This window comes from Danio rerio, chromosome 8 (assembly GCF_052040795.2).
Source record: "Danio rerio strain M-AB ecotype USA chromosome 8, GRCz13ab, whole genome shotgun sequence".
Taxonomy (NCBI): Eukaryota; Metazoa; Chordata; class Actinopteri; order Cypriniformes; family Danionidae; genus Danio; species Danio rerio.
Genome location: NC_141028.1, coordinates 16,248,673 through 16,267,644, shown reverse-complemented (window position 1 = coordinate 16,267,644; position 18,972 = coordinate 16,248,673). Strand labels below are relative to the sequence as shown.

The window sequence follows — 18,972 nt, the reverse complement described above, 5'->3', positions numbered from 1 at the left end:
GTCCCGCGGCTCCCGCAGTACAGCAGCGGGAATGCAGACCTCTAGTTCGTATTTACCACATCTCCCTTCTTGTTCGGTCGAAACCGGAAATACTGCCAAACTGCAGGTCACTTGATGCACGACTCGCCATCTTACCTCAGCTCTCTCTCCTCCACACTGTCCCGTGATGACAATCACCCATACGCATTTGTAGGCATTAAATAAATAATATTTATTATTTAATACTTGTCTCCTGTTTAAGTGCATTGTTTTTTTATAAACGGGATTGTAACTGACACGTTGCTATTTTTAGATCCAGCGGTATACCATATTACATTATTACCGCCCAAGCCTAATCTGGACAAATTAAGTTTACTTATTCTTTTAGATAATTTGACCTAAATTAATAAAGCCAGTCTGACTTAATTTCAGAAATATGAAGTTTACATTTGAAAAAAAGTGCAAAAAATTTTTAAATCTTCAGTGTTGGGTCCTGGAAGTGCAGCGTTAAAGCATAACCGCTGTGGTTCTTCACCAGGTCCATGCACCCTTCTGTTCTCCAACCACCACCTAGAATAACTCCAGTTTATTCTGATGTATTGTCATCATCATCGGTGAGATTATTTCCTCACTGCTCTGCGCTTGGGTGCTCTTGTACATTTAGGGTAATGTATTTGACCCTGGGCAGAGGCACCCGACCTGCAGGAGGTCAAATGGCAGCCATGAAGCTCATCTCAGCCCAAATTAAAGCACTGGCAACAGCCTCTGCTGAAAACATCAAACGGCATTATGTTGAGAGCAGAGCGAATGCGTCACGTCTCAATACTGCAGTGAGTTAGAGACAGCCGCGGCTACAGGTCAGAAACACCACCTCATTCCTCATAGCTCTGACCTTGAGCTGGAAGCACACAAACTACTAGCGCAATCAAGACACCCCCAAAAAATCTGGACTGAGATTTATTACTTATACATAATCTACTATAATTATTGTTTACATATAGATATGAAAAATGTACAAGTATTTATAATATTAATTATTTTTAATCAATTAATAATATTTAACCATTACTAATTGTTATATATACTAATAGTTTAACCATTAATGACTAATAAAACCTTATTGTAAATGTGACCATTTAATAGTGAAATAGAATTTAACATTTTAATTTTACTTTAGTTTAAATTAAAACTAAATAATTTCAACAAATTATAAATATATATAAAAATTAATAAATAAATATGTATAAAAAGCTAAAAGGGTGGCTCAGTGGTTTGCACTTTCGCCTCACAGCAAGAAGGTTGCTCGTTTGAGTTTCGGCTAGGTCAGTTGGCATTTCTGTGTGGAGTTTGCATGTTCTTCCCGTGTTTGCGTAGGTTTTCTCCGAGTGCTCCGGTTTCCCCCACAGTCCAAAGACATGCAGTACAGGTGAATTGGATAGGCTAAATTGTCCGTAGTGTATGAGTATGAATGAGTGAGTATGGATGTTTCCCAGTGATGGGTTGTAGATGGAAGGGCATCCTCTGTGTAAAACATATGCTGGATAAGTTGGCAGTTTATTCCGCTGTGGCGACCCCAGATTAATAAAGGACTAAGCCGAAAAGAAAATGAATGAATAAATATAAAAAACTAGAAGGGGTGACACAGTGGCTCAGTGGTAAGCAATTTTGTCTCACAGCAAGATGGTCACTGGTTCGAGTCCCGGCTGGGTTAGTTGGCATTTCTTTGTGGAGTTTGCATGTTCTCCCTGTGTTGGCGTGGGTTTCCCCCATAGTCCAAAGACATGCGCTGGAGGTGAATTTAATAAACTAAATTGGCCTTAGTGTATGTGTGTAAAGGATTATTTATTGATGTTTCCCAGTACTGGGTTGCAGCTGAAAGGGTATCCTCTGTATAAAACATATGCTGGATAAGTTGGCTGTTCACTGTGGCGACCCCTGATAAATAAAGAGTCTAAGCCGAAGGAAAATGAATGAATGAAAAAGCTAAAAGTATAAATTATTTATTCATTTTCTTTTCGGCTTAGTCCCTTTAATAATCTGGAGTCACCACAGCGGAATAAAGCCCCAATCAACTATAACAAAATTAAAAGTATTTTAATAAGTGATTGTCAGAAGTTTTTTTTTTATCTGTTAAAGGACAAATTTTACGTTTCTGACATTTTATCTACATTTACATTTACATTTAGTCATTTAGCAGACGCTTTTATCCAAAGCGACTTACAAATGAGGACAAGGAAGCAATTTACACAACTAAGAGCAACAATGAATAAGTACTAAAGGCAAGTTTCAGGTCTGTAAAGTCTAAGAAGGGAAGTGTTAGTAGTTTTTTTTTTTTTTTTTTTTTTTTTTTTTTTGTACAATTAGTGTGATATTCAAAGAGGCAATTGCAGCTTAGGAAGTGAAGTGGAGACTAAATAGTTGAGTTTTTAGTCGTTTCTTGAAAATAGCGAGTGACTCTGCTGTTCTGATGCAGTTAGGGAGTTCATTCCACCAACTGGGCAGATTGAGCGTGAGCGTTCGCGAAAGTGATTTTTTCCCTCTTTGGGATGGAACCACGAGGCGACGTTCATTCACAGAACGCAAGTTTCTGGAGGGCACATAGATCTGCAGAAGTGAGTGCAGATAAGAAGGTGCTAGGCCAGAAGTCACTTTGTAGGCAAACATCAGAGTTTTGAATTTGATGCGAGCAGCAACTGGCAGCCAGTGCAAACGGACTAGCAGCGGAGTGACATGTGCTCGTTTAGGTTCATTGAAGACAACTCGTGCTGCTGCATTCTGGAGCAGTTGAAGAGGCTTGATAGAGTTAGCTGGAAGCCCAGCTAGTAGAGAGTTGCAGTAATCCAGTTTGGAGAGAACAAGAGCTTGAACAAGGAGTTGAGCTGCATGTTCAGATAAGAAGGGTCGGATCTTTCTGATGTTATAGAGTGCAAATCTGCACGATCGAGCAGTTCTAGAAATGTGGTCAGAGAAGTTTAGTTGGTCATCAATCGTTACTCCAAGGCTTTTCACCATTTTGGATGCAGTAATGGTTGCCCCATCCATCTGGATTGAAAAGTTATGGTGTAGAGTCGGGTTGGCAGAAACTACAAGCATTTCCGTTTTTGCGAGGTTCAGCTGAAGATGATGATCTTTCATCCAGTGTGAAATATCCAACAGGCAGGCTGAGATACGAGCTGGAACCGAGGGATCATCAGGATGAAAAGAGAGGTATAGCTGGGTGTCATCAGCATAGCAGTGGTAGGAGAATCCATGTCTCTGGATGACTGGTCCTAGAGATGATGTGTAGATGGAGAAGAGAAGTGGCCCAAGAACAGAGCCTTGAGGTACCCCAGTGTTTAGATGCTGTAGGTTGGACACCTCTCCCCTCCAAGACACCCTGAATGACCTGTCAGAGAGATAAGATCTAAACCATTGTATAACAGTGCCCGCAACGCCCAGTGACTCAAGCGTAGATAGCAGGATCTGGTGGTTGAAAGTGTCAAAAGCAGCTGACAAGTCCAGCAAAATGAGGACTGATGATTTAGAGTCTGCTTTAGCCAGTCTGAGATCCTCCACGACCGAGAGCAGGGCAGTCTCAGTTGAGTGGCCTTTCTTAAAGCCGGATTGCTTGTTGTCCATGAGATTGTTTTGAGTAAGAAAGTCCAGGACTTGATTGAACACTACTTTCTCCAGAATCTTGGCCATGAATGGAAGCAGGGATACTGGTCTGTAGTTTTCAAGTAGCGTATGGTCCAGGTTGGGTTTCTTTAGCAGTGGGGTTACCCTAGCCTGCTTAAATGTAGTGGGGAATAAACCAGAGTCAAGAGATGTGTTAATTATGTGAGTCAGTGTTGGTATGACTGCAGGAGAGATGGCTTGCAAGAGATGAGAGGGAATGGGATCGAGTGGACAGGTGGTTGCATGGCTAGATAGCACAAGTTTGGACACCTCAGACTCAGAGAGCTGAGAAAAAGAGGTGAGTGTGTGTGGTGTTGGTGTTGTATCTTGCGTGTTTGTTGTAGGTGCAGCAAATTGAGCACTGATTTTTGCAGTTTTGGTGCAGAAGAATGTAGCAAAGTCATCAGTAGTAAGTGTGGAGGATGCGGGTGGAGGAGGAGGATAGAGGAGGGAGGAAAATGTTTTAAAAAGTAGGCGAGGATTAGTGGCATTGTTGATTTTCAGACGGTAATACGTCTGCTTTGCAGAATTAACCTCAGCTGAGAAAGAGGACAGAAGAGTTTGGTATGTTAAGAGATGTGCAGGATTTTTAGTTTTCCGCCAAATTCTCTCTGCAGCCCGAAGTTTTGAGCGATGCTCACGGAGAGCATCCGAGAGCCAGGGTGCAGGAGGACTGGCACGGGCTGGCCTGGATGCAAGAGGACATAATCGGTCTAGACATGATGCTAGTGTGGAGCAGAGTGTATTCTGAAATACTATTTGTATTTATTAGATATTCTACTCTATTATGTGATTTTAAAAGGTATATTTATTACTGGGCGGCTGATTAGAAATGATTAGAAATGTCTTGTTGACAAATGGATACAATCTACTTGTTTGAAATCTAAAATATTTAAAATGACAATTAATCAGTATTCTGGAGGCGCACTGTGATCTGTCTACTCTATTGTTACACTGACACTAGTAGGTTTTTTCAGGCCAAGTCTACGCAGTAGATTTTCAAATTCACTAGTGCCCTCTAGAGGTAAATCTGCTGAACTGCAGCAGACAGAAGAACAATGGTGGATTGACAAAGGCTGCCATCTGGCCAACCTGATGGAGAGCCAACTGCTTCCCCACTTTCAGAATTGCAGAGCTGAAAGAAAGCAAACAGGCCAGTTGGTCACGATGGTACATGAATAAAAATGGGATGAGCGGATGGATGGTGCATCCAGTGACCTTTGGAGGTTTTAGCCATGTGGGAAATGCAGAGGACTGATCTCTTTAACGCAGAGAATAAGAGAAAAGTAACAGAAAGAGGCTGAGCTCTGATTCACAGGGCCCTACAAAAATAACAGGGTATTTGTTCACTTGACAAAACAAACGCTTCAGTCACACAGATCAGTGGTTTTGAATTTACTTATGCGCAGTGAATAAGTAAACATTCATTCATTTATTCATTCATTCATTTTCCTTCTGCTTAGTTCCTTTATTTATCAGGGGCTGCCACAGCGGAATGAACTGCAAACTTATACACTACGGACAATTTCATTCATTTATTGATTCATTTTCTTTTCGGCTTAGTCCCTTTATTAATCTGGGGTCGCCACAGCGGAATGAACTGCAAACTTATCCAGCATATGTTTTGCGCAGTGGTTGCCCTTCCAGCTGCAACCCATCACTGGGAAACACCCAGACACTATCATTCACACACATACACTACAGATCATTTAGTTTATTCAATTCACCTGTAGCGCATGTTTTTGGACTGTGGGGGAAATCGAAGCACCCAGAGAAAACACACGCCAACACGAGGAGAACATGCAAACTCCACACAGATATGCCAACTAACCCAGCCAGGACTTGAACCAGCGACCTTCTTGTTGTGAGGCAACAGTTGCTAACCACTGAGCCACCATGTGGCCCTAAATAAATATTATATAATAATAAAAATCTTTACAACTACTGTCAAAAGTTTGGGATCAGCAAGTCTTTCTTGTAATTTTTACACTCACCAAATGCAATTATTCATTTAAAATTAAAGTAGAAACGGTAATATTATGAGATATTACTGCAATTTAAAATAAATGTTTAATTTTAATATATGTTTTAAAGTTTCTTTTATGGCAAAGCTGTATTTTAGCAGCCATTAACACAGTTTTTATGTAATATGATGCTTTAGAAAATAATAATAGTAACAGTAATAATTAGTAATGAGCAATTCCAGCGTTATGGATGTGACGTTTGCAGTAAAAACTCAAAACATAAATTCACATAGAAAGTAAAGTTGAAGTCAAAATTATTAGCCCCCCAGCCCCCCTTTCCTTGCTCTGTTCACATCATTTGGAAATTATTTAAAAAAGAAGAAAAAAATAAAAGGGTGGCTAATAATTCACATCAACTGTTTATGTTAACATTATATTGAAACATCTGTTTATATTTTCCAGAACAACTGACCACCAAGTTATGGGATCAGAAAAATGTCCATCTGTAAACCTTTTTTATATTTTAAACTAAAAAAATAAACATGCGTTATGAATGTGTGCGTGTTTGTAGTATACAACATACTTTGTAGAAATTCTGTGAATTCTGTGATTTCCAGGTTGGGGGTTGAGTGTTGGACTAACAACCCACCCCCCAAAAAAACTAGATGTTACCATATACCAATATTCATTCATTTATTTTCTTTTCAACGGAATGAACCGCCAATTTATGCAGCATATGTTTTATGCAGCGGATGCCCTTCCAGCTGCAACCCATCACTGGGAAACAAAAACTCCAAAATGGTGGGGCTAAATATCAACTTCAATATAAATGGCCCTGATGGTAGGTAATGGAGTAAGTATATGCTGTTTGAGAAACATTTCAAACTTCAGTATCATAAATACATTTGAGTATTCGTTTTTTTTTAATAAATCCTACCTCTTCGTCTCTTGTGTTTACGTCCACTGTCTTGGAGCTGATGGCCTTGCTGACGTGTTCGATGTTGTTCTCTCGACAGTAGTCGAAAATGTTTTTGTCCTCTTCCCTAAAGTCAAACACAACAAAAAATAAATCATTTACAAAAGCGATGATCACACCAAACATTAAAAAACAAAACAAAAAACGGCACAGAAGTCAACTAAAGAATAAACAGCATTAAATCAGTCAAAAGCAATAAGCAACAAGTTGATCCAATTTTGGGGACTGTAACAATAAATATTTCAGTTTGATCACTCAGGATGAATTTATTTTAGGGATTTGAAGCAAATATTATGTTATTGGCAGCGTCTCATAGTAACACACACACACACACACACACACACACACACACACACACACACGCCAGGCGCTCACCACACCCATTTTAATTATCTCCCTCTCTAATCACCTTGTGGCATTTGGGCCAAGCCAGGCAGAGAGCGAGAGGGAGAGAAAGAAACGGGTTATACAGGGGATGAGGTACAGTTGGTTTGAGAAATCTCATTAAGAGATTTACCCCTGCCCCTCTTGCCCATCCAGGATGGCAGATTAATTGCATTCGGAGCCCTATTGTGTGGTGGCCCCTCACTCTCGTTACAGCATACTGACAGACTGGACAACCTCACAAGAACTGATATCTGCCAGTCAATCACTCCAGTACTGACTAATTCAATGATATGGCATCAATGCACTGAAAATATATAAATATTGTAAAAACACATTAGGAGAAAAGTCTGAAACTACAATTATTCACTTTTGTGCATAACTTAAAGAGGTGTGTTGTGCCAAACATGTATGCACCAAAAATTGTGTAAATTTATTACGCTTATATAAATATACACATGCGTATATTAGAGAAAATGTTTATTAGTATTTAGATATAAATTATACACTCACCGGCCACTTTATTAGGTACACCTGTCCAACTGCTCGTTAACGTAAATTTCTAATCAGCCAATCACTTAGCAGCAACTCAATGCATTTAGGCGTGTAGACATGGTCAAGAAGATCTGCTTGCAGTTCAAACTGAGCATCAGAATGATGAAGTAACATGATTTAAGTGACTTTGAAAGTGGCATGGTTGTTGGTGCCAGACAGGCCGGTGTGAGTATTTAAGAATCTGCTGATCTACTGGGATTTTCACGCACAACCATCTCTAGGGTTTACAGAGAATGGTCTGAAAAAGAAGTGAGTTCTGTCGGAACAAATGCCTTGTTAATGCCAGAGGTCAGAGGAGAATGGCCAGACTGGTTCGAGCTGAAAGAAAGGCAACAGTAACTCAAATAAACACTCGTTACAACCGAGGTATGCAAAAGAGCATCTCTCAGCGCAAAACACGTTGAACCTTCAGGCGGATGGGCTACAGAAGACCACACCGGGTGCAACTCCTGTCAGATAAGAACAGGAAACTGAGGCTACAATTCACACAGGATCACCAAAATTGGACAATAGAAGATTAGAAAAATGTTGCCTAGTCTGATGAGTCTCAAGTTCTGCTGCAAAATTCGAATGGTAGGGTGAGAATTTATCATCAACAACATGAAAGCATGGATCCATCCTGCCTTATATTCATGGTTCAGGCTGGTGGTGGTGGTGTAATGGTGTGGGGGACAGTTTCTTGGCACACTTTGGGCCTATTAGTACCAACTGAGCATTGTGTCAACACCACAGCTTACCTGAGTATTGTTGCTAACCATGTCCATACCTCTATGACCACAGTGTACCCCCACCTTCCGATGGCTACTTCCAGCAGGATAACACGCCATGTCATAAAGCGTGAATCATCTCAAGACTGGTTTCTTGAACATGACAATGAATTCACTGTACTCAAATGGCCTCCACAGTCACCAAATCTCAATCCAGCACCTTTGAGATGTGGTGGAACGGGAGATTCGCATTATGGATGTGCAGCTGACAAATCTGCAGCATCTGCATAATGCTATCATGTCAGTATTGACCAAAATCTCTGAGGAATATTTCCAGTACCTTGTTAAATCTATGCCATGAAGGATTAAGGCAAAAGTGATCCAACCTGGTACTAGTAAGGTGTAACTAATAAAGTGGCCGGTGAGCTTATATGTATATGATTAAAATTCTATATTAACTTAAATATCTATGTAACAAAATTGTTTTGAATAGTTTGCTTCTATGTATGTGTGCGTATCACATATACTTATTAAATATATAAACACATCTTTGCCCAGCACAATTTTTTTTTTCTTCAGAACAAAATATACATTGAAACATTTTCAAAAAATAAAATACAATGAATTACTTTTGGACAATATATTACAATTTGACAAAGCATTTATAATGTTTAATAAAGTTGTACATTTATCCTAGATTTAGCTTTTTTACAAAATCATAAGCAAAATAAATGACATAATAAATAGGTAATATGGCAGAATGTGCAAGAGGGTTATAAATAAATCATAAATATTGTTATTTTTAAAGTTTCAAGATTTCATGTCACATTTATGACAATCACAATCCTATTTTTGGACTATATTCATGAAGGTCTCTGATACTGATCTTATTATCCTAACCAAACACATCTAATAACTCTCAAAAAACTGATCTTGACAAAAAATGATAAAAAAACATATCTGAAGTGGCTTATGCCCATATATTTGTGCAGTAAACCTGGCCTTCTCTCACTTGTGGGAAAAAAGAATAAATATGTGAGTGTGTGTGGTTTTACGGTGACCCAGTGTGTCTGTGCCATGTGGGCATCATCCGTCTCTCGGGGCAACTAATCAATAAAACTGCTCATTCGTCACACTGATGCCGGCCTGTGCTCCTGAAGCCCGCACACACACACGACGCTCACATATGCGTGCTTACACCTGATTAATAGCTCACTGATAAACGACATGGCATCAGTGATGCCGCTGAGGATGCTGGGAAGGTCACTAGCTACTCCGTCATTCCACACTGCTTGATCAACATTTTCTGAGCAGTACAAGACCAAACAAAAGAGGCTTTAGTGAAGAGTGGAGGTAAAACTCTGTATAAATCTGCAAACAGTGAAGAGGTCCTTTAACACTCATTTTACAAAATATAAGAAAATTCTCATTAGAAGTCTCATCATAACATGCTGTAAATGCCTGTATTTGAGGCATGTCTCTCTCTTTAAATGCAAATAAGCTGCTGCTCCCCACCTCCCGTTCCAGAAGAGGGAGGAGTCTTTCAGCTTGTGCACTGGTTACTTCGATGTCAACAAACATATGGTCAATGTGACTTTTAAATCCTTCATTCATTCATTTTCCTTCGGCTTAGACCCTTATTTACCAGGGTTCGCCACAGCGGAATGCACCGCCAACTATTCCAGCTTGTTTTACACAGCGAATGCCCTCTCACATTCACACCTATACACTGTGTCCAATTTAGTTAATTCAATTCATCTATAGGATGATATAGGATGGACAGGACTCACAAAACCTGGTAACCTGAAGTCCCGAGGCTATTGTTTTAATCTATCTACACCGTGCCCAGTAAGGTATCTAGATAGCCTGCCAGGCACGCTGCTTTTGGTTGCCCGACTGTAAAAACGGGATCAGATTTTGTGAGCCCTGCTGCATGTCTTTGGATTGTGGGGAAACCTGGAGCACCTAGAGGAAACCTATGCAAACACAGGGAAACATGCAAACTCCACAAAGAAATGCCAACTGGCACTGCCAGGACTCGAACCAGGTTTTAAATCCTTGTCAGTTTAAAATCCTGTTATGTATTTTAGTAGGTCACTGATATCAAGCGCATGAACAGAAAGGCAGCACCAAATGCATTTATTACATTAAGACTTGTTTTAAGAAAAAATATGTCTAAACTAAGTGAAAATAATCTTGTTAAATTGAAATACAATATTATTTTGCTTGGCTTGTTGGCAGATTATTTTACTTGTTTTAAGGGAAACTCACTTAATTTTAGCATGTTATTTTTTAAAACAAGACAATTTTTGTTTGTCTAGAAAATGCTTCTAGATTTATAATTTTTTGATATTTGGGTTAGAAACAAGACAAAAAAATACAAGTAAGAAAATAATCTTTTGTAGTGCAATCAAACTGTATTGCATCTTTCCTGCCAGCTGTCAAAACATACAATAGGTCAAAAGCACAAAAAACTGTTTGGTTATGTCAAATGTACACAATTGAGGAAGAAATTACACCTATTATAAATAAGTATATTAGACCTGTGAAACTTCATATTAGACAGTTTCGAAATTTTACAGTAGTCAATGTTTGAAGTGGATCAAATCTTTCAAAACTATTGACACCCATTATTGTCTTTTGATAACCATTTTTGATCAACATCAAATGTTTTGGTCCTTTTAACAATCTTTAAAATTCTGTTCCTCAGAATAAAGAAAGTCATAAAGGTTTGGAATGACAATAGGGCAAATAAAAAAATGGGCAGGACTATCTATTTAAGATCATTGGTCACACTTTACAATAAGGATTCCTCAGTTGATGTTAATGTATTTACTAACATTAACTAATAATGAACAATACTTGTACATCATTTATTATTCATAGCTCAACATTTACTAATGCATTATTAAAATCCAAATTCATGCTTGTTAACACTAGTATATGCACCGTGAGTTAACTTGAATGAACGATGTACAAATTTATTTCCAATAACATTAACAAAGATGAATAAATATTGTAACAATTGCAATCCAGGCTCATTCTGAAAATGTTTCACTATATAAATTTCTGTGCCAAATATGTCCCAGAACTCAGGAGCTACATTTTTTTTTGCAGTTTTTGTTTTCGCGAGTGCCATTCGTGCCTGCTGTTCTGGCGTAAATCTACCAGAGGCTGCTGTCGACTGACTGTCTGAACGACTGACCGATCAATCGAATGACCCACTCTACACCTTCCCTAAACCCAACCAATTGTATTGATTGACCCGCCCACCCACTTCCATAAACCCAACCAACAATTTTTACAAGCAATCCAGAAAAAGAAAAACCCTTGCCTGATTTTTTTACCTTGTTTTCAGGTTTTACCACATTCTCACCCTGTTATTCACTTGTTCATTTTATTTTTTGGATTCTGTTTTTGTCTTACCCACTTTCTAGAACCTTTCCTCTTCGGACTTGAACCCCGTCGTCGTTGTCAATTTATCTCTGCGTCTCAAGTACGCCGACATACATGGCGAGCTTGTCAGGCTCGGGGATCGAACCCGGGTCCCTGGCGTGTGAGTGTGGACTCCTTACCACTGAGCCACTGGTAGTTGAAGAACCCAGCAATGAGACACTATCAGGTTCCTTGAGGAGTTTTATTAGCAACAAAAAACAATCTTCAAAATGGAAGACGAAAAACAGTTAACAAAAACAGGAAACTTCAGGTTTCAAAAAATTCAAGTAAACAAAAACAGGAAACTTCAGGTTTCAAAAGGTACATCAACTTAGACAGGCAAAAACTTCTGAACAGAAAAAATCCAAAAAGCTCCAAGGAATATTAGATACAAGAGACTAGCTTAAATCAACAAGAAGGAAAAACTCACTGTAGGTGACAGGCATGGGTCAACAATAACCGAGCAAAGAACAGAGGAAAAAAGGGTTACTTTTATACAAACAACTAAACAAGGAACATGTGAAACTGATCTCGGTGATTACAGGTAACCAAAAAAGAAAAGTTGAAATGGCGACATCTAGTGGCGAATAAAAAACATTACATGAGAAATTAACCAAAAACCCTGACAGGACCCCCCCTCTAGGAACGGCTCCTGACGTTCTTGCCGAGGGATTTCATCTTAAGAGCGTGAAAGTCTCGAATGAGTCTCGGATCTAAAATGTCCTTGGCAAGGACCCAGGAACGCTCCTCAGGGCCATAGCCTTCCCAGTCCACGAGATACTGTCGAGTTTTGCGTACTTTACGGGTGTCCAGTATCCGGCGGACTGTATAGACTGCTTGGCCTCCAACAAAACGAGGAGGGGGAGGTTTACCTGTCACAAAGAAAGGAGAAGACAAAACTGGTTTTAGTAAAGACACGTGGAAGGTAGGGTTTATCTTTAAAGATTTTGGCAAGTATAATTTGTAGGTGACTGGGTTTACTTTCCTGGCGATCTTGAATGGACCAATAAACTTCTGGGATAGTTTCCTGGAGTCAACCCGTAGGGGAATGTTCCTGGTGGAAAGCCAGACTCTTTGGCCCGGACGCAGATTGGGAGCCGGTCTGCGCCTGCGGTTAGCCTGGTGTTGGTACTGTTGGGATACCTTGAGAAGTTTGAGACGTGCCTTCTTCCAAGTCCGGCGACAGCGTCTAACAAACTGGAGGGCCGAGGGGACTGCTACTTCCACCTCCTGTTCAGGAAATAGTGGGGGGGAATAGCCAAACTGGCACTCAAAAGGGGACATGCCTGTAGCTGATGAACACAGGGAGTTATGTGCATATTCAGCCCACATAATGAACTGAGACCAAGTGGTGGGATTGTTTGCTGTCATGCATCTAAGGGTGGTTTCGAGGTCTTGGTTGAGTCTTTCTGTTTGTCCATTTGATTCTGGGTGGAAACCGGAGGATAAGCTTGTAGTGGTCCCTAGGGATTGACAGAACGCTTGCCAGAATCGGGAGGAAAACTGAGGTCCCCGATCTGAGACGATGTCCTGGGGAATGCCAAAGACTCTGAACACATGGTTCATGACTAGTTCGGCCGTCTCTTTGGCCGTGGGAAGTTTAGACAGAGGAATGAAGCGGGCGGCCTTTGAGAATCGGTCCACTATGACTAAAATAGTGGTGTTTCCTTGGGATGGGGGAAGTCCAGTGATAAAATCCATAGATATATGAGACCATGGTCTGTGAGGTATGGAGAGTGGGTGGAGAAATCCTTGAGGTGGCTGATGGGAACTTTTGTTTTGGTTGCAAGTGGGGCAGGCCTTAACAAATGCCATCACATCTTCCTTGATGGTTGGCCACCAAAATCGTCTTTGCAGGAATTCAAGGGTACGGGCAGAGCCTGGATGGCAAGTAAACTGTGACGAGTGTCCCCACATGAGCACTTTCGATCGAACAACTCTAGGGACATACAAACAGTTGGGAGGACAACCACCTGGCTCTGGGTCCTTGGTTTGGGCCTTCCTTATCAAACCCTCCAGCTCCCACCTGATGGGGGCTACTATCTTAGAGCTGGGGACAATCGGTCTGATAAAGTCCTCTTGTGGGGACTTCACATAAACTCGGGACAGTGCATCAGGTTTCAGATTCTTAGATCCTGGACGATAGGTGAGTGTGAAGTGGAATCGGTTAAAGAATAGAGACCAACGTGCTTGGCGGGGATTAAGTCGTTTGGCCTGTTGGATATATTCTAAATTCTTGTGGTCAGTAAGAACTTGGAATGGGTGTTTTGCCCCCTCGAGCCAGTGTCTCCATTCCTCGAGAGCCAGTTTCACGGCTAACAGCTCCCTATCTCCCACATGGTAATTTCTCTCAGTAGGGGTGAGACGGTGAGAGAGAAAAGCACAAGGATGAAGCCTTTTATCTTCACCCCTTTGCGATAGCACTGCTCCAACGCCCACCTCAGAGGCATCAACCTCTACAGTGAAGGGTTCATCAGCATTGGGGATAAGAAGGATAGGTGCTGAAGTGAACCGCTTCTTAAGAATCTTGAATGCCTCTTCAGCTTCAGGTCCCCACCGAAACCTGATCATGTTCCCCTTGGTGAGGGCAAATAAAGGGGCTGCCACAGTGCTGAAGTTCAAAATGAATTTTCGATAAAAATTTGCAAACCCCAAAAACCGCTGTACCTCCTTGACCGAGGAAGGCGAGGGCCAATCCACCACTGCCTGGATCTTTTGAGGGTCCATCTGGATTTGTCCTGGTTCAATAACAAAACCCAGGAATTTCACCTGGGAGACATGAAACTGGCACTTCTCTGGTTTGATGTATAGATGGTTATCTAGCAGATGACGAAGGACCTTGTGTACATGCTGCACATGTTCTTGGAAGGAGTTTGAGAAAATAAGAATGTCATCCAAGTAGACAAACACAAACTTATTTAGCATGTCACGGAGCACATCATTAATCAGGGCTTGAAAAACTGCAGGAGCGTTGGTCAGTCCAAAGGGCATAACCAGGTATTCATAGTGCCCTGTGGGCGTGTTAAAGGCGGTCTTCCATTCATCGCCTTGTCTGATACGCACTAGGTGGTAAGCATTGCGTAAATCAAGTTTGGTGAAGATGGAAGCCCCTTGCAGCATTTCAAAAGCTGTGGACATCAGTGGTAAAGGGTAACGATTGCGGATCGTGATCTTATTGAGACCTCTGTAATCTATGCAGGGGCGTAACCCACCATCCTTCTTCCCCACAAAGAAAAACCCAGCGCCCGCAGGGGAGGTGGATGGTCGAATGATTCCAGCTGCGAGGGATTCCTCAATGTAGAGATCCATGGCAGTCCGCTCAGGAAGGGACAAGGAAAAGATTCCACCTCTAGGGGGACAGGAACCTGGCAGAAGATCAATGGCACAGTCGTAAGGACGGTGCGGGGGTAGGACAGTAGCTCTCCTCTTACTGAAAACTGCTTTAAGATGGTGGTACTGGGCTGGGACTCGGGACAGATCTAGGGGTTCTTGAGACTCGAAAGAAGGTTGAAGGGATTTCTGACTCAGACAGGTGGTTTGGCATGTGGGACTCCAACCCAAAACTGTGCTAGTGGGCCAATCAATATATGGGTTATGCTGAAGGAGCCAGGGGTGACCAAGGATAACTGGAAAATCTGGTGAATGGATGAGGTGAAAACAGATCCTCTCTTGATGTTGATTGATGGAGAGACAGAGTTGGGACGTAAGGTGTGTCACCTCTCCCGGAGCAAGTGGTCGACCATCTAGTGCAGTAACTGTTAATGGGTCAGGAAGGAGTTCACTGGGGATATTGAGGGTTTTTGCTAAGGTGAGATCTAAAAAGTTTCCAGCAGCACCAGAGTCTACAAAGGCTTGAAATTGGGACTGTTGGTCTGCCCAGGAGAGCGTAATGGGGAGAAAAAGACCACTTGAGGAAGGAGAGTTATTGCATGTAACTCCCGTTACAGTCCTTCCTGGCCTGTACGGGACTGGGCGTTTCCCGAAAGCTGAGGGCAGGTGGAACGAAAATGGCCAGATAAACCGCAGTATAGACAAAGCTGCTCCCTCATGCGGCGGTCTCTCTCCGTGGGGGAAAGCCGAGTTCTGCCTAATTGCATAGGTTCTGCACTGAATTGAGATACCTGTGATGTGGGGGTAGGTGCTGGAGTGGGCACCCCGAAGGAGGGCTTGGGGTGGTTAAAATATCTCTCCCTCAGTCGATTGTCCAAACGGATGGCTTGCTCCATGAGGTTCTCGAGATCCAGAGATGGTTCCCGGGTAGCCAGTTCATCCTGGATTGTCTCAGATAACCCATTTTGAAAACAGACCATGAGGGCTTCATTGTTCCAACCACTTCCAGCTGCCATTGTTCTAAATTTTATGGCATATTCTGCCACACTGCCAGTATCTTGTCGTAGCGTTAGGAGTCTTTTTGAGGCTTGCCGACCACTGATGGGGTGATCGAACACCCGTTTGAATTCTTGTTCAAACGCCTTGTAACTTGAACAGAAGGGTGCCTTCGCCTTCCAGACCGCAGTGGCCCAGGAGAGGGCCTTACCAGATAACAGGGTGATGACATATGCAATACGGGCACGGTCTGAGGGGAAAGATGAAGGCTGCAGTTCAAAAGTTAGAGAACACTGTGTTAGAAAGCCATCACAAGCACTGGGGTCACCTGAGAAACGTTGTGGTGGTGGTAGGCGAGGTTCCATCATAGGGGAGATTACTCGGGACTCTGGCAGAGGTATCGAAGCAGCAGCTGGAGCTGGGGTTGAATCAACATGGACCTTGTCAAAGAGTTGACGAACAGAAGCCATAAGATCTGCAAGTAACTGAGAGAGTTGAACCATTAAAGTTTCTTGTTGGGCAAAGGCATTCTCATGTCGTTGAATTGTGGACTCATGCTGAGCCACAGTGGCTAGAAGCTGCTGGGAACCTGGAGTCTCTGGGTTCATGTTGGCTCGGTTATTCTGTCAGGCTCGGGGATCGAACCCGGGTCCCTGGCGTGTGAGTGTGGACTCCTTACCACTGAGCCACTGGTAGTTGAAGAACCCAGCAATGAGACACTATCAGGTTCCTTGAGGAGTTTTATTAGCAACAAAAAACAATCTTCAAAATGGAAGACGAAAAACAGTTAACAAAAACAGGAAACTTCAGGTTTCAAAAAATTCAAGTAAACAAAAACAGGAAACTTCAGGTTTCAAAAGGTACATCAACTTAGACAGGCAAAAACTTCTGAACAGAAAAAATCCAAAAAGCTCCAAGGAATATTAGATACAAGAGACTAGCTTAAATCAACAAGAAGGAAAAACTCACTGTAGGTGACAGGCATGGGTCAACAATAACCGAGCAAAGAACAGAGGAAAAAAGGGTTACTTTTATACAAACAACTAAACAAGGAACATGTGAAACTGATCTCGGTGATTACAGGTAACCAAAAAAGAAAAGTTGAAATGGCGACATCTAGTGGCGAATAAAAAACATTACATGAGAAATTAACCAAAAACCCTGACAGAGCTAACGGGACAAACTGGTTAAAATGGGAAAGCTATCCATACGGAGGTAAGTGGTCAGCTGGTAAGTACGAAAAGGAACGGCATCATACTGCCCTGTAACGTTCGTTTTAAAGACGAAATGCAGCCATACGTACTTCAGGCTACATAATTTGCAATCTCCAGAAACGTATATAGAGCTACATTTTCAGAATAAGCCTATGTTGAACAATGCTGTTGTTCATTGTTTGTTCATGTTAGTAAATACATTAACTACTACAACCTTATTGTAAAGTGTTAAATTATCAATCAGTCACACTTTTGTGTATTTTTAGAGCAAAAGAAAAGAAGCAACTAACGTTTTGAAAATCTAAAAATCAGTAATTTTAGGCCTCAAATGTAAAGAAAAGTCCCTGATAAATGCTACAGGGGCTGATAAACATGGACACACGCACCACTCCTCATGTGAAAGCACACTGCCCTCTAAAACTGGCTGATATTCTGAATCAGACACCTCTGCTCCCATAAATCAGATCAGATCAATCGCTCTCCTTGACATCCTCACACAACAACTCATCCGTCATACATTCTTTGGAAGAGAAAGCTTCCTCTTTTATAACTCCAACAGAAAAGAACACAACTCTCTCTTAACTGTTGTAAAAAAAAATGGTCTTGAAATTATAGGTCATCCGATTGAGCAAACGGGCAAAGCCGAAACCATTAAGACTTTCTAATGAAAAGCTAACGAGAGGTTTGAATATGCAAGAGGGCTCTCAATCACCAAGCCTGGAAATTGGAAGGCAGTGAAGCAGTCTGCATGGCGCTCTGATTGGGTCACACCCGAAATGGGCTGCTCAGCGAGCGACAATTGGGAGGAGAAGAGGGGGAACGGGATGTTAATTGCCTCTTTGCTTTTTCCGTCCCCAATGAATGACTCGCATTCTCCCGGGACACGTCAACTTGGGGAATGAACCCCTGTTGCATTGATACTTCCATATATTTCTTTCATCCATCCATGCCTGGATCCGTTTTACATTCCTCTCATCGATAGAATCATAAAAAAAGTAATTAAACTCTACCGCTTCCCGAGGCCTCTTCACCCCCTATGCATGCATACTAATACTGTTAATTTAGGAGGTAAAACCCTGTGAATTCAGCCCTTTATTTGTCTCGTTAAAGGGGGGAAGAAGCACGGGGGCATTTGGCATCCGTGAGCTCCATGAGCAGGAAAATGAATCATGGCTCACTGATGCAAGAGTGATCCAATAAATAAAATGAAAGATATTATAATAAAATCATCATATTTAAAAGCGGGACTTGTTACCTTATTTTTTCCTCTTGGTATAGAGAGCTAACCGCTGGCCCACCGAATCCAGTTCGCTTCTCTCCTCCTCGTCGCTCTGAAGACTGAAAAAGGGACAAATCAATGTCTTATGTCCAATAAAATAACTATATATGTAACTTTGTTTAACGGAATATTTATTAATTACATGTACTTACTACAGTATATGTTTCGGGTTATAATCAGGGTGCAAATTACACATTGACGTTCAACTTTTTCGCTGTTCACTGTTTTTGTAATACTCGCTTCATTGAATCAATTGTGCTGTATGTATTTATTTAAATTACATCTAATTTATTCATAAAATGTATTTAAGTTTTCAGTGTTTTGTGGGATATTTTGTGTATTCTGACCTACATTATCCGATTAGCTACTTCTGAGGTTACTGTAAGTCAAACTATGCATTTAATTTGACTTTAATTTTAGGCTATATGTAAACAAACAGCTATTTTATCAGAAAACAGTCTTGTGAACAGTTACATTGTCTGTCGGTGCTATAGAT

At 41.4% G+C, this 18,972-nt stretch overlaps 1 protein-coding gene across 3 annotated transcripts in view; it reads right to left on the bottom strand.

Annotated features, from left to right (window-relative positions):
- acbd6 (acyl-CoA binding domain containing 6) overlaps nt 1-18,972 on the bottom strand; it is a 70,317-nt gene that overhangs the window by 45,599 nt on the left and 5,746 nt on the right. Inside the window, exons 4-5 of one of the 3 annotated variants that reach the window (XR_015496850.1) lie at nt 18,453-18,535; nt 5,931-6,643 (exon numbers count right to left, since the gene is read on the bottom strand). Coding sequence is in view for 1 of the 3 variants with exons in the window: in NM_001025455.1 (NP_001020626.1) it covers nt 6,538-6,643; nt 18,453-18,535 (189 nt within the window). In the remaining 2 variants the exon portion in view is untranslated. 3 annotated transcript variants of the gene reach the window in all.